The sequence below is a fragment of the Dendropsophus ebraccatus genome, chromosome 2, assembly GCF_027789765.1.
Source record: "Dendropsophus ebraccatus isolate aDenEbr1 chromosome 2, aDenEbr1.pat, whole genome shotgun sequence".
Lineage (NCBI taxonomy): Eukaryota > Metazoa > Chordata > Amphibia > Anura > Hylidae > Dendropsophus > Dendropsophus ebraccatus.
The window spans coordinates 35,861,793-35,879,009 of NC_091455.1; the positions used below are offsets into that span (position 1 = coordinate 35,861,793).

Genomic DNA, 17,217 nt, shown 5'->3' on the forward strand with positions numbered 1-17,217 from the left:
ACCCTTTTAAATTCAATGTGCTTAAATATTACAAACAGATGATTTATTAGTGTACGTTATTAGAAAAAAAAAAAAAATAATGAAAAATTAGGCGTAATGTGCATTAATTCCATAGGATTACATAGGTTCTACCACAGGAATTACAAAATTGTATTCTGTACGTCAGAGAGAGTACTACTTATCTAAACAACATGTTCACATTTAAAAAAAAAAATGGGAGTTATATTCATCTATTCTCCCTCCCGGCATTTTCTTCAGCCTTCTTGAAGAGACAAAAAACAGAGCAAAAATATGAGCTAAATGGGGGTGAAAATTAACACAAGGAGGAAAGAAAAGGAAAAACCTATGAGCCGCACATGGTGTTGACATAGGCTGGCTCCTTTCATGTTTTTAATGCTGTCAGTTATCTGAACGCTCAGCATGCTTGAATATTGGGTGGCCAGAAGACGGACAAAAAGAAAATAGACTGGGATATATTTACTTTCTGTAACCATTTTATGATAATCTGTGTAGTATACATGCTAAAAGTCTCCCTCATAGTTAAAGCTATTTCACTGTTTCAGTCTTTCACTGGGTTGGAAGAATTTAATATTTTTAGCTGACAAGGCAAAAAATTTTTCTTTTAGTTTTGCAATGAAAGTTTCACTGTTGTATTTTATATACAGAAGTTTTGTGCAACCATTGTAATTAGTTTACGCAGGCATGCATCTGGTGGGAGATGAATACTCCTGTTTGTATGGGAAATTATATGTCTTTGAATCACATGCAGAACATACAATTACAAAAAATTGACTAAAAAAGCCTACATGTTAATAATACCCAACCTTTAAACCTCTACAACTACCTCATTTCTATAGTAAAAGGAACATTTCTTGCTGTTGATGACCCAGAAGATCTAAGCAGACTTCCAGGAACACAAATGGTTCGCAATGGTAATGCCCTCACAGGTCAACATATTAAGATCGACCTGTCTCCTCTTCTGACTTGTCTGTTTCCGTAAATAATGGTCATCACGATTTTTTGTTGTTGTTTTGGGGCACCCTTTCTTATAGATTTGTGTTGTGTAATTCCTCTCTCAGAGCTCCTGCACACTTACTGTAGCAAGAGAGGATGAAATTTCACTTGAAATTCTGCCTCTTCTATTGCTTTAATTGGATTTCTGTCGCACCTCTGCTCACATGTTAATTTTTTTGAGTGTCGAGTGGAGGCGTGTGAGAAATCGCTGAAGCCATAGGACAGGCAGAATTTCGTGCAGACTCTGCTCAGAATTACCGCCTCCTTTGCTCAGTGTGCACATGCCCTTAGTCCTCTAAAAGTTTAATAACAAACTGACAACTGGGTGTCCCTACAGAGACACTGATTTTCAATACCCAGCTCAGAATAAGTTGGCGGCTTAGTAGTCTGACTGTAGCTTTTAACTTCCCTTCTTTTACGTAATACAAACTTTTGCCTGTACCATTAGGCTATGTTCACACTACGTAAAACTAAGGCCGTAGTTCTCGCCGCAGAACTACGGCCGTAGTTTTGAGGGTGGAACATAACTTTATTTGCAATGGGATCCCGGCCGGAGCGTACACACATCAAATACGCTCCAGCCGGGATCCCATGCAGCGCAGTGAATTCCGGCCGCAGAAAGCCCTGTCAGTTCACACAGTGAAACAAGCGGCTCTGGCTGCTTGCTTCACTGTGGGCTATGGGAAGCTCTGATGCGGGCATACACTGATGCGCCCGTATCATAGCTCCGTGGCTGGAAAGATCACCCGGCCGGGATGATCCGGGCTGAGACCGTCACGGAACGGACGGGTGTTCACGTAATGTAAACATAGCCTTAATATGTATGGGCAAATTAGGAGAAAGCTTATGTATCTATATGACCAGCATGCCCTGCCATTTTCCACCCTCCATAAATGTTTGCAACCATTTAAGCCAGTAAATTCCCTATGCAAAGGTTATATGGTTTTCACATTATAAAAACACACTGCCATTCTACTCCCAAGGTTTAGTTGAGGACCTATAATTTTAAGATTGCTGGGTCTCGTGGACATTAAGCCTCAGTGATAAGATACATTTATCATTCATCCTATAGATAAATGATACATGCTTATAAAGGAAAAAAACAGGGATCTCCTCAGTTTGGTTTAGTGCCAAATCCAAAGCAACCCAGTGGACTGTCTATTGTCTGGTGAGGGGCCATTTTACATGGATCAATTATTAGTAAAGAGCGTTCCTAAGAATGCTCATTTCCCCCATATTTGACCAAAGTAAGGGTATGTGCACACTGAGGAAAACACTGAGGAATCCCCCGGAATCCCCCAAGTCCTCTGCGTGTTTTCCTCAGTGTGCACAAACCCTAAAACAGACTTGTGAAGGGTTCTACAATTGAGTGCTCATGGGTGCTCATTTGCTGCCTCTAATCAGGTTGTGTAAGGCTGGGTTTACATATATAAGTTTGCATCAGTTGCGTTTTTTGTCTAAAAACTGACCACAACTGATGTCACAACTGATGCCAAAAATGCATCAGTTGCCATCAGTTTTTCTATCCTTCTTTTCATTAAAAACCATCAGTTTCCATCAGTTGTCACAAGTTGCTCTCATCAGTTGACATTTTTTTCCCCAGTATGTTTTCCTGTCATTTTAAATGGGATTTGCGGGGGAGTGCACAGGGGGGCTATATACTAATTGAGGGAGCTCACAGGGGGCTATATACTACAAGGGGAGAGCGCACAGGGGGGCTATATGGGAGGGGGAGAGCGCACAGGGGGGCTATTTGGGAGGGGGAGAGCGCACATGGGGGGCTATATACTACTGGGGGAGAGCGCACAGGGAAGCTAAATACTACTGGGGGGGCAACAGGGGGCTATATACTACTGGGGGAGAGCGCACAGGAAAGCTAAATACTACTGGGGGGGCAACAGGGGGGCTATATACTACTGGAAGAGCAACAGGGGGGGCTATATGCTACTAGGGGAGCAACGGGGGGCTATAGGGGAGGGGGAGACCACACAGGGGGAGATATATGTTTATTTTTTTACATTGTGCTGCTACATGCCGGATGCCAGAGGCAAACGGCATGCATCCTGCCTGGCGAGGCATCCGGCGCTCCATTCACTTTAGCGGAAGCCTTGCGGGCCGCACAGGAGGACGCTGCATGCTGCGTTCTCCTGTGCGGTCGGTCCGGCGTCACTATTTACACGCCGCATATATTGAACAATCCCATTGAAAGCAATGGGATCAGTTCAATAATGCGTTTCCCTCCGGAGCTTTTCTCATGCGCCGGAGGGAAATGCCGCCGCACCGCCGGACAAATGTAAACCCGGCCTAAAAGGGCCTTAAGCCTCTTGTTACGTGACACAATCTATTTTGTTGGTATTTTTATCCATCCATATTATACTTGAAATGGCTAGAACAGATATAAAGAAGGAAACAATCCTTATTAATATAAAAAGGAGGATTAGCTGGATTGTTTCAAGCTTTGGATGAAAAACACCCATCTGTGAATCATTACTGGTACCAGGAAAGATGGCCGGGCACACTATTCATTGATTCTTCACCTATTATGCTGTAATGTTGTGGCCTTCAGGGAAGTGGAAGACAAAGGAAGATGAGAGCTGATTGTCTTGACATTTTAATATAAATAATTCTAGCCTAATATGATGCAGATTTCCAGTAGATGGTATAGTAATGATTTATGTAGTATCTGCTCGACATTTTTAAAAGTCAATAGGGTAATGTCTTGGTACATCTCCCTTTATTAACATGATGCAAACAGTGTCCTATAATGGGCAGAAAGGGATTGATTGGAACCAAACAATGCTCCCCAAACATTCAATACAAGAAACATATGTGGAAGAGATATGACTTAATAATGAGATACAGTATGATCTACCATGGGCTCAATGTCTTCCCCTAAAAACAAGCTAAAGTTAGTACCTGCTTTGACCTGTACTCCGCTTCCAGTATTTAACATTATTCTACTTTTTAGACATTAAAACTTGTATAACTTTTATATTTGATGGCTTTGAAAAAAAATAAAACCTTCTACAACAAAAAAAGTTCCCTAAAATTGCTCTTTTCCCAGGCTTATAACGCTTTTATCCTTTGGTCTATGGGGCTGTCATGTGTGAGGTGTCATTTTATGCGCCATAATGTGTTCTTTCTATCTGTATCTTGTTTGCGCATATGGAACTTTTTGATCGCTTTTTATTACAATGTTTCTGGATTATATGTGTCCTATAATGGACAATGTTGGAACTTTGGCGGGTCTTTACGCTTACGCCGTTTACCGTGCAAGATCAGGAATGTGATAAATTAATAGTTTGCTCGATTACGCACACGACGATACCAAACATATTTGTTTATTTATTTATTTTTATAAATAAAATGGGAAAAGGGGGGTGATTCAAACTTTTATTAGGGGAGGGGGCTTTTTATTAATGGAAACTTTTTTTCTTTTACTTTAACTTTAATTTGAAGTCCCCCTGGGGGACTTCTAATACAGCTACACTGATCTCTCATAGAGATCAGTGTAGCTGTATAACACAGCACCGATCCATGAGATCGGTGCTCTATTGCTTTGGCCTGTGGCAGGCCAACACAATAGAATACTGAGGCGGGATCAGCGTCATTACGTCGCTGAGGCCCGGTAAGATTAAGGGATCCCCCTCCGCGATCGCATTGCAGGGGAAGGGGAGGGGAATCCACCACTAGACACCAGGGATGGGCTGCATTTAACACTGTTAGATGCAGCTGTCATGTATGAAAGTTGCATCCAACGGTGTTAATTAGCGGGAGCGGCGATCGGACTGCTCCTGCTAATAGCCGCGGTCCCGTGCTGCAGATAGCAGTCACCGACACGGTGTGGAGTTAGCGTAGGGACCCGTGTGGACCAGAGGACCTGCGCGGTGGTACACGGGGCAATATGGCTTGATCAATTCATATACAGACACTCTGGTGTTGATTTTTAATATAGGCCTAGCGGCATTAGTATCAGCCATAGATGGGATGTGCAGCCGTTCCATTCTCTCTAGTTCGTATTTCACAGTTCTCCCTCTCTGAACAGCTAGCACTCCTTTATAAGACCCACATGACCAAAATTAGCAGGATATGCCTGTGCTCACATGTCTGGACCCTATGTCTTCCCCATTCTGTGAGAGCAGCAATGGTAAGTGTAATACCATATCCATACTGGTGTCGTTTGGGGGCAGCCTTCCCCGCCGGTGGTGCTGGCTGGGTTTTGGTGGGGCTTTTTGGGTCTGGTCCTGTGACATTGGGGTTGCAGGGCCGTTCCATGGCCTCCCTTCCCTGCACGTGCACGCTTTGCGGGGTTGGCGGTCGCTGACCGACACAGTGTGGAGTTAGCGTAGGGACCCGTGTGGACCAGAGGACCTGCGCGGTGGTACACGGGGCAATATGGCTTGATCAATTCATATACAGACACTCTGGTGTTGATTTTTAATATAGGCCTAGCGGCATTAGTATCAGCCATAGATGGGATGTGCAGCCGTTCCATTCTCTCCAGTTCGTACTGGGAAGATAGAGCTACGGCCCATCTCAGTTCCTCGTAGGGTTATCTTATATCTGTGGTTGGATTTAAACCCTATGATAATCCTTCGGAAAAACCTATACAATAAAATAATAGGGGATGCACTAAAGTTATGTACATTAACTTGATGGGGTTAAGTCTTTAGAGATAAACGAATGCTCAAGTCACATCGTTCAGCATTTGAGTACCAATGGCTGAAGAAGCAGGATGTAACCCTATGGAGTCTGGAAATCAGGAATACAGCTTATGTTGCGCTTATCTCTAAAACTCTTCTTTGACCCAATGACAAAACACTGTGGGGTAAACCAATCGCATTGCTATTGGCCAATCAACAACACTGAGATTTCTGGCTGTCATGTTTACTTCACAGTATTTTACCAAATTACAAAAAAGTGTAAATTGTACATTTACAATTGTAAATGTAACTAATACATGTGAGTATAAATGAAATGAATGTGTTCTCTTCATTCATATGGTCAACATAGAGTCAACAAAAAGGCACAGGACTGCTTCTGGCAACATTTGAATAATCCACTAAGATCAATGAGTCAGTAAACTGTATTTTAGGGCAAAGAAATAAAACATTATGTATTAAATTTGTGTGTGGTAATAATGTTTACAACAAACAATAAAGTACAACGACAGTAAAACCAGACTATAATGCCACACAGAAGACTTGCTTGCTGTCAAACTGAAATGTAAATGTCAAGAGACACTTCAAAAATAAATTTTGGGGGGTTAATGTGCTGGGGTGCCCACCAGTACTTAGAAAGAAGCGGCCACTTCAAAATAAAGTTTCCTAGTAGGACACGTAATATCAATAAGGGCACACAGAATGAAGAGTCTCTTAAAGAATGACACCCGCTTGAATGTTACTTCCCCAAATCTTTTCAGGACTGAAAGGAGAGGTGGGGGCAGAAAAATAATAAAAACCTGAATTCACCCGTCCTCATGCCACCGATCCGCTGCTCCTGGGTTCCGCCCCAGTCACTGATTGGCTGGGCGGGCGATCACTCAGCTGGGGCATGACATTGCAGCTAGCAGACATAATACCAAAAAAGTTACTGCTCAATGTATCTAAAGGGAAAATTATTGTCTTTAAAGATATCATCCATCAGCTGGGTTGTAACAGGATGAGCCGGGTACATGACATACCCAAATGCCGGTCAAAAATGACAGCAGTTGGTCTTCAGAGAGACCAGGGGATGATGGTACGGGGCATGGAGATGGGTAAGTATACTTTGTTTATTATGTTCCCGAACCCCATCTGCCAATCATTTTTTAGTTTCACAGGACTTCTCTTTTAAAAAGTTATATAGTAAATTGATGATGTATCGCTAGCGTATTCCATCACTTTATGATATGTGGGAGATCCAAACTGATAAAGAATGGATGAAGGAGTGGTGCTGCCAGTCCTCTGACTATGCAGAGAACTGTAACAGTCCCATTCACCTATGGGGGATTCCCTGCAATAGGCTGATTCCCTGCATCGTCATTCTCATGACTGTTGGGGTCCCAGAGATCAGACGCCCAAAGATTACAAACTAATCTTACTTAGTTTGTAGCAACAAGCTATCACAATATGAGATGAGGGCATCCATAAATTATACAATTTCATTATTATGGCATTAAAAATAGACAACAACCTACAATTACCCTGCTGCCAACTCACCACACAGTGACTGGCTGTTCCACTCCCCTCACCCTGTAGAGTGTAACCCCCATGGGCAGAGTCTCTCCCTACATAACAGTCTATTAGTTTACTAATGTTATTTTCTTGAATGTATGTTATATTTTGCATGTTGATCATATCTACAGTGCTCTGGAATCAAGGGTGTAATAATAATAATGTAGTTTAAGTGTGGGTGCTTAAAAAGAGAAATCGTAGTATGGCTACAGTCCAGATGCCCCATTCCAGAAGCGTGCCTGGATTATTGTTCACATTTTAATAATATATTTAGGTGGTATTGGCAGATACAAGAAATTTACATGGTGCCATCGGCTATGGTTTATGCTTCATGTAATTTCCATCCAACATGTGTTGCTGTGGATATGCGGACATCACAAAGACGTCTGCCAGTGACGGGGAACTTGTGCACTTTAATCTACGCTCCAAAATCACATGCAGACACAATATTGTTAAGACATCTCAATATGGCGTTTCAAGTTGGATTTTCTATGTTTTACAAGGACAGAAAAAATTTGAAAATTCCAAAGCGCATAAAAATAGTCCTCAGTCATTTTTATTGTAATCGGAGAAAGAACAGGAAAAAAAAATAATATATAGATATACTGAAAGAAAAAAACAATTTCCTAATCTAGTATGTAACATCAATTTTCCACTGCCTGGGAACAAACATGTGGGATTCTTATTGACAATCTGGTGGAAATATGTTCGCTTCTCTTAGAAAAACGATTGTTTTTACATTTGCTTTCTAGTCTCATGGTGTTGTATTAAATTGCACCAGCTCATTTTTCAATTGCCAAAAGCAATTTCCCAAACACTTTGCCCCACCCTATGCTCGATCTTCTGCCAGGTTACTACAAGGCTGCAGCCAAATTAAGCAGCCCAGAGCAGGAAACATCGCTCCAGCTTTTCTGCTTTACAGAAGTGGTCAAAAACTAAGGAAAAGGGGTATATATATATGAGTGGACTTCATATTTGTAACTTAACAGTAGCATACCTAGGCTAATATGGTGCACCTGACTGGATATGGGCCATTTATAGTAGATTGCCCTTTGAACGTATGATCAGAATAAAAGGAATGTAAATATGAATTTACGCACTAGACTTGTCGCCTCTGATTTGGCCACATATATAATAATAAAGTACAGGGTAGCAGCTCAGTGGTTCATACTGTTGCCTCTCAGTGCTGGGTTTCTAGGTTTGGAGGTTAGATAATGAGTAGGGATGAGTGAATTTACAGTAAGAACAAAGCAAAGCACTTCGTTCCTACCTGTATTCCACTCATCAGGCTGCGGGGCTTTGAAGTCTGCTCCTCTCCATGCCGCTCCTCCCTAGGGGCTGGAAAAAAGATGGATTCAGTCCTGGGAAATTGGGAGAAGTTTCCCAGGACGGGATCCAATTTTTTTTCCCAGCTCAAGGGGACAAGTGGCAATGAGTGGAGCAGACTTCAAAGCCCCGCAGCCCGATGAGCGGAATACAGATAGGAACGAAGTGCTTTGCTTTGTTCCTACTGTAAATTTGCTCCTCTCTAATTATGAGCCCCATTGAGGAGAGTTCTATATGGTTGATTTACCACATCAGGGGACAGGACTGTGGAGGTAATCTCTCCATAGCTGTAACCCCTCTCTCCCCGGACAGAGGGTGCTGCATGTATGTGCCCACATCTGTCCTGCTCATTCCTTCATGCTCCCTGCAGTCTCTGTCAGCCCTTGTGTTTTCCATCCTCTCCATTACTGTACAGTAACTTATAATATCACATATTCTGCTGTTTCTGAATGTTTGTTTCATCTGTTTTACATGTTATTCAGAATAATAAATCATTATTTTTGGTGTGTGGAACCAATTGTCTGCATTTCTATGATTTCTTATGGGAAAATTTGCTTTGGTTTAACAGTAGTTTTAGATTACAAGCAGAGTCCCGGAACGAATTATGCTCGTAATCCAAGGCACCACTGTATAGATCTCTATATGCATGTTGAATCACTTTTGCATATCCATTTTTATATTTGGTGAAAGGAAAACTTCCAAGCCAAATGAATGGGTTACACTTCAGCATGACGCACACCTGCCGTGAGCGGGCATCTCCTGTATGTCGAGACAGGACCAGAAAGTGGATAACTGAAGGAGCCAAGCAAGCAATGGAAGGACAGGCCCAATTCGACTCTTTTAAGAAACAGTTCCATTGGACTGACCCTTTAATTGAACAGAAAAAATAACATATGTTCATTGTTCCACTAACACTGTAGTTCTACCAGTTTTGCTTTTTAGAACACTAGGAACAATTTTTTTTTTCTCTTTCCAAAAAGCAGATACAACTGAGTAATAGCAGAACACAATTTCCAGGGAAATCTCTCATATTAGGACTAATATGACATCACTCATTCTTGTCATGTATCCCTCACAACAGCTGGAAAGAACTTTACCTGACTGCATTTCGCTGCAGTGTTTTGCTGGCCCGGCCTCTGGAAAAGGTGCAGCTAATGTGGGAATTGAGGTCCAGATAATGAGACAATCTTCCTGGCCTCAGACCATGGGCTGGTGAATCATAAATGGGGAAGTTTTATGTCTCAGGAGAAAACATATGACTGCACTTTTCTGCTTCAATTGAACCTGAGGTAATCTCTCATGCATTTAGGTTTTTGTGAGACAAAGTTACATCAGTCAATGCGGCAAACCCATCATCACAAGTCATGTCTAGTTAATGCTACCCACCTACACAAAATAGCAACGTGGTTTTATCAGTGTTAAATTTCCAGATTGACAACATAAAGGTATTTCCATATGCACAAAGTCGCACCCCAAAAACCATGGCAAAAAAGGTAACAAAAGGTAATTTCAATTGCAAAAAATCTGACAAAGTGCACATAAGTGAATAGCTACTATACCATAACATACACAAAGCATACACCCCCTAAAAGGAATCTAGTAGTTTCCATCAGTGCCATAGATTTTGAATACAGTAACAGGAGACATGATTGACTGCTGGTCCAATCTAACTCCTCCTAGTGTCACTGGAAGTGATGGGGGCAGGGGTCCTCATTCTGGACACCAGTGGTGGTCCCAGTGTGAGAACAGTGAATGTTACCTTAAGGGTGCCTTCACACGTACCGTATCGCTGCGTATTTAACGCTGCGTTTTTATTGCTGCGTTGTTGGTGCGATTTTTACATGCGAGTTTTGATTTTCACATGACTTTTATGTGAAAATCAAAACTCGCATGTAAAAATCGCACCAAAAATGCAACGATAAAAAAACAGCAATACGGTACGTGTGAAGCTACCCCTAGGGTTGCTTCACACGTACCATATCACAGCAGATTTGATGTAAATTACTGAACACTGCATCAAATCTGCACCATCAAATCTGCTGCGGGTCTGCAGCACATCTTCTGTGGATCCTGTACGTGTTAACGCACTCTAGGGCTAGATTCACACAAATTTGCAGCAAAATCCGATGCAAGATCAGGAATATGATAACTTAATAGTTCGGGCGATTACGCACGCGGCGATACCAAATATGTTTGTTTATTTATTTTTTCAAAATGGGAAAAGGGGGGTGAAAGGGTGGTGCTTTGGACTTTTATTAAGGGAGGGGATTTTTTATTAATAAAAACTTTTTTACTTTTTTTTTTACATTAACTAGAAGTCCCCCTGGGGGACTTCTATTGACACAGCACTGATCTCTCATAGAGATCAATGCTGTGTATATAAACAGCAATGATCCATTAGATCGGTCATACATTGCTCTGGCCTGCTGCAGATTAGAGCAATGTATTGCCAAGCCAGGATCAGTGCAATGCTGAGGCCCGTCACGTCCAGAAGAACGGATCTCCCCCCGGGAGATCCAACCCACTAGACACCAGGGAAGTGCTGAACAGGGCATTTTAATGCAACTGTCAGGTTTGACAGCTGCCATGAAATGCTTAATTAGCCGGCACGGCAACGGAACCCGCGTCGGCTAATAGAGTTGCTCCCCAGGTGCAGATAGCAGCTGGGAGTGGTGCCGTTCAGAGCAGGGTCTCGCCGGGACCCCTCTCTGAACTCCCCTCGCACTGACATGAAGTATCAGGTACGTTATGGGACGCTAAGGGGTTAACAGAAAACTTGGCACTGCTATTTATATGATCAAAATGAAGGAATTCTTATTTTATTTAAAAAACACCACTCTGTTAGAGGGCAAACTTATCAACCCATCATCAGACATTGCTCATGTCTGAATACATGGCGTCATAGCCTTATGAAAGGTCATTAATCTGAACTATTGCTGTACTATACCATAGTGTTTTTTGTGTATGGGGGGGGGGGGGGAAATGCATTAAATTGTGAAATATATATTAACTATGTACTCAGACACACACCAAAGACCGGTTTACATGTTCCAGTTTTGCAAACAACGAATCACTATGGAATATTTGATGCCCAAGATGGAATTTTACATCATTACAACCAAATCCAGCTTCTATACAGACATAGCTCTTACAAGAACTGGTTCACATTTTATTTTATTCTATGTCATAAGGCCAAAGGTGGTCTGAAAAGAGATGAAAAACACACACACTGAAGTATGTGCCGTGAAACATAATTCACATAGATGGTTACATGATGATGGTTGCAATGCTTTATGTGCTGACAGTGTACTCATTTGTCACAAACACTTACCTCAGTAGTGGTCCCAATATCAGCAGATGGGCTGCATGTGCTGGTATCCTGAGGCGCTGTGCCAACGCTGCTTCTGATTGGTGAGCTGGGAGTCGGTCCAGCCGAGGAGTCAAAGTACAATGATGACTGATACAGAACTCCTTTCTTTTGAATCTTCTCCCACACTTTGCCCATTGTGTCGGTCAACTGGTATAGTAACTGCACCTAAAAAAAAAAAAAAAAAAAATATTGAATAAATTATTGAAGGTTTCTTGTATCACAAAAACAAAAAACACTGCATGATCAAACAAAGAATAATCATATGTTATCAGCCAATCCCCTTTGACATGCCTTAGTAGGTAACTCCGATTCCATAAAGAGGGTCCCTGGTTTGAAATCCAAAAAGCCAGCGCAGGAGGCTTCTTTATGGTGTATCCACAGTGGTGACACAACCTTCCCAGTCAATTTACTGGCAATGACACATTCCGTAAAAATAATAATCAAATTAAAACCAACAACCTCTTTAAAATCAACACCTACCAAACCAAGGGTTGAAACTATTGACTTTATTGAATATTTTTAGACAGCTGTAACATCTGTAATGTTATAAATGTTATTATATATTACATCTGGAGACAGAGTGAGAATGCTTGTCTGCTTGTCTTTCCCTGGCTAAAAATCATTGTTTGTCGACTGTACATCTCCTGTGTAAATGGGGAAAGTTTAGCCAATGAACAAATCAAGCAAAGTGCTACGTGAACGATATAGTGTTTGTACGGCCCTCCGTTTACCATAGTTGAGCCTTGTGATAGACTGTGTAAACAAATACCAATCTACAAGATTGGTTTTCATTAAAGGAAACCAATCATGATGATTTAGGGTTCTGAGTTAGAATAATGAGGATATGGAGCATGCTGCAGTGCTTCCTACCATATTAACTGCTTGTTTGCCACTGTCTTCATCTCCCCAAAAATGACATTTTATTTCACATTAAGTCACAGCTCCAGGGCTGTAATCACTCCCCTCCGCACTGTAATCCCACCTCTGAATGATGTAGCAGGCTTGTGGCCTGTCAATCATGCTCAGAAAGGAGTAATTACAGTCAGAGAGGATTGATTACAGTTTGGAAGCTGTGACTAGTTGAGGGAAAGACACCGTCCACGTGACAAATAGGTGTTGATTTGCAGGGAGGAATATAACTACATTTTCTGGGAGATGGAGACAGCGGCAAACAAGCAGTTTACATGGTAGGAATGTTTTTTCCATGTTTTTCCCATTCTGTCCGCAGCAGTGGTGGTGAGTGTAATACCATATTCATACTTGTGTTGTTTGGGGGCAGCCTTCTCCGCCGATGGTGCCGGGTGAGTATTGGTGGGGCATTTTGGGTTTGGTCCTGTGACATTGGGGTTGCAGGGCCATTCCATGGCCTCCCTTCCCTGCATGTGCACGCTTTGGGGGGTTGGCAGTCGCTGACTGACACAGTGTGGAGTTAGCCTAAGGACCCGTGTGAACCAGGAGACCTGCACGTGGTACACGGGGCAGTATGGTTTGATGAAATTATATACCGACATCCTGGCGTTGGTTTTTAAAATTAGCAGAGTGGCATTGGTATCAGCCATAGGTGTGATGTGCTGTAGCTCCCTACTCTCCATGTCGCATTACATGGTAGGAAACGGTGCCACATGCTTCATATCATCATTATTTCAACTTGGAACCCTAAATCGTCGTGATTGGTTCCCTTTAACCTGGTGAATTGGCCCATCTAACAGAACCTTAATGTGTATGAGAACAACCTCTCAAACACATTGGGTAAGGCCCTTTTCTCATCATGTTCAAGAAATCCTGGATCAAATCATGATGCAAGGAAGAAGTGAACCATATCCTAATATTTCCTTTGGAAAGGTTTCCCCCTCTCCCCCTGCAGTATCAGGAGACAGAATTCTTGAGCATGACTCTATTTTTATTTTTTAAGATACATGGGAACATTCACAAATAGTGTTGAGTGAACCTGTCAAAATGTTCGGGTGTAGCAACGTTATCTGAACCCGAAAGCTCAGCATTTGATTTTCTACAGCTTCTGAAGTTTGATCCAGGCCGATTATCAGCATGGAGTGTTGCTAGAAACACTCCTTTTGGTGATAATTGGTCGAGATGAGCGAATTTGCCGAAGTTCGGGTTCGTATTAACCTGAACTATCGGCTTCTGATTCCCGCTGTCTGCAGCCTCGGTGAACAGGGTGGATACAGCCTTACGTACCACCCAGAAAACTGGGATACAGACATTGGCATAGGCTGTATCCCAGTTTTCCAGGTGGTCCTTATGCTGTATCCACCCTGTTTACGGAGGCTGCAGACAGCGGGAAACAGAAGCCAATAGTTCAGGTTCATACAGCCTGAACTTCGGCAAATTCGCTCATCTCCAACTGGCACATGTAAAAGAGCACAGGATCAGATGAGGGCAGGGAAAACGCCCGCTCGTTGGCATTAAAATTTATTACTCTAGACAGCAATACATTTAAATGGCCGCACGAACGATACAGTGATTGTTCATATGGGCTGGCTGCATGATTAATTGTGCCTTTCAGAGGTTCTGCAAATGAGCATCAATCTCGACGATTGCTCACATCCTAGCATGGCCCCATATTAGGCTGAGTAATAATGCGTTTACACAGACAGATTTATCTGACAGATCTTTGAAGCCAAAGCCAGGAACAGACTATAAACAGGGATGAGGTCATAACGATAAGACTGGAATCTATCCTCTTTTTGAAATCCATTCCTGGCTTTGGCTTCCAAACTCTGTCAGATAAATGTCTCTGTGTAAATGCACCATAAACTGACCTTTAGGCTAGGTGCACACTTTGTATTTTGATCAGTATTTTTAGCTAAAAACAGGATTGGAACCGGCACATAAAAAAAACTATAAAGCAAATATTTGCATCTTTTTCAGTTTTAAATCAGCTACATTTGGTAAAAAAAATTTAAATTAAGACCAAAATACTACCTGTGACCTCATACTCACACACAGCCTACGCGTTTTGATGCAATAAACAAAAATACTACAAGTAGAGCTTACATATCACAAAAATATAAAAACTCAATGGGAGAGATTTATCAAACATGGTGTAAAGTGAAGCTGGCTCAGTTGCCCCTAGCAACCAATCAGATTCCACCTTTCATTCCTCACAGACTCTTTGGAAAATGAAAGGTGGAATCTGATTGGTTGCTAGGGGCAACTGAGCCAGTTTCACTTTACACCAGGTTTGATAAATCTCCCCCTATTACTTATTCTATGACACCATTTGAAATTCAATACAAATCTAAAGTTAAAAAAACAACAAATTCCAGAAAGAACAACATTTTTGTTGACAAAAAAAGCTCAAAAACTAATCATTCACTAGTTGCTTCTGGAAATAGGCCTACATGAGCTTGGGTTGTGTCCTTTTCCGATGGCATGAAAGCATGTATATATACCAGTTCCATAACCCACTGGGAATTGTCATTGCAATAGTCACAGAAGGATATGTTTAACTTACACATTGTTTGACTAAGTTGGAAGATATTTACACAAGTATTCATAAATAAGCATTAATCATGGGAGGTATATGACAACAGATATACCATGCAGTATATAAAACATGGCGCACAAGAGGGGTAAGGACAAGGTCTGGATGTTGACCACAGCTGGATGCCATATATTCCCTACTGAGTCAATGGGAACTTTATATATATATTTATATATTTCTAAGCCGTCTTAGCCTGGGGAAACATACAGCTTTGATGCTGGCTTCTTATATGGGCAGAACAGATGCCGGAAACACTAGGGTCAATCTGCATTCAATGCTAAACAGGGCTTGATTTCTCTATATGATGAAAGCTTTCAACACTATACAATTTAGCATCATTTACATAAATGCTCCTTGAACTTCTGTGCTTTGTCCTTATAAGAGAAGATCTGAGCAATTTATCCCCCCATTTGTGGAAGAACCTGAAGAATGACAAAGAATGAACTTAACCTACAGTACAATTCAGAACGTAAACATGAAAGTTACCGCAGCACTGATGAGCCCACAACTGCTAAAACTGTCTGTCAATGTATTGCTTTTTTTTTTCTTTTTTGGTGGAATTTGTTTCTATTTTACCTAAAGAAAAACTTCTCAAGATTCAGCATTTTGGCGAAAACTGAAGATCTTTTTCCATTTTTTTTTTTGTTTTACTATATGTTATTTATATATTTGAGTTCTATGGAATTTTCGCTCTGCATTTCACACAATGGAATTTCTGCACTGAATTTGCGGCGGATCAGCTTTCCGCCAGAAGAATGACATGTCAATTCTTCTGGCGGATTTTGCTGGCGGAATCCAATTGAAATGAATCGAGCAGTGAGATTCTGCTCTGAAGTTTTTCAGCATGGAATCAGCGCAGAATCAGTGTGGAGTCCGCGCGGAATGCTCGCGGATATTCACCAGAGGTGATACGGGGCGGAACACTCCCCTCGCGGATTCCGTGCAGAATTTCATGACTATGCCACAAGAACACTTTCCTCGCTGATTCAGCGCTAATTCCTCAGTGTTAACCGGCCCTTACAATAAAAATACAAACGCACATTCACTTTTTTCCCTGAATGGAGAAAGCACTATATTGCTCCATGAAATGTAATATTATAGAGCTATACATCCCTAAAAGCATTGCTTGTAAAGAAGAATGACCATGTAGTTCAGCTAAGCACAAAGCACTATAAAGTGTGATATATGGAGTGGCAGGTACTCCATAGCTGTATTGCTCCCTATACAGTACTCTATGAAACTTTGGGACCAGTGCCAATGGTATACTGATCATACGAGCTAATGACACCTAAAGACCCTAACCAATGACCAAGGAAGTAGTGCTGCAGTGATGAAATAGTGTATTGTTTTCAGAAGGCTGCAGTTCCCTTGCTAGATGGTTTCGGCAATGCTACATTCATCCCCTCAAATAGGAATAATTTCCAAGTTAGCGTGAGGTCTCGTTTGCTCTTAGCTGGTAAATTTCTTATGACACTTTCAGGTGAAACTTAATAGTTTCTTTGAATAGCAATGCAAGCTTAGCTCCAAGAAAGTTTAGAAGGTGGGTCAACCTTGCAAGCTGCAAACCTCCTCACAGCTATGATACCTACTGTGAAAATGAACATCCTCCAATAAACAGATACAAGCACACAGTTCATGTGGTCAACCACTGGTTGTAGAAATCTCTTTAATAATCTTTATCAAACAAGGGGAGGAGAGTGAGGTTCGATATTTTAACCAATGAAAGAAAGCAGGACTCAAGATAATAAAAAGTAGGTTCTATAAATACACTGAGCAATTTTGCGTCA

General features: G+C 41.7%; 1 protein-coding gene across 7 annotated transcripts in view; it reads right to left on the reverse strand.

Annotated features, from left to right (window-relative positions):
• VPS13B (vacuolar protein sorting 13 homolog B) overlaps nucleotides 1-17,217 on the reverse strand; it is a 729,531-nt gene that overhangs the window by 283,972 nt on the left and 428,342 nt on the right. For all 7 annotated transcript variants that reach the window (XM_069957347.1, XM_069957346.1, XM_069957349.1 and 4 more), the window contains exon 25: nucleotides 11,887-12,090. In XM_069957347.1, the coding sequence (XP_069813448.1) occupies nucleotides 11,887-12,090 (204 nt within the window). The remainder of the gene's footprint in view (nucleotides 1-11,886; nucleotides 12,091-17,217) is intronic.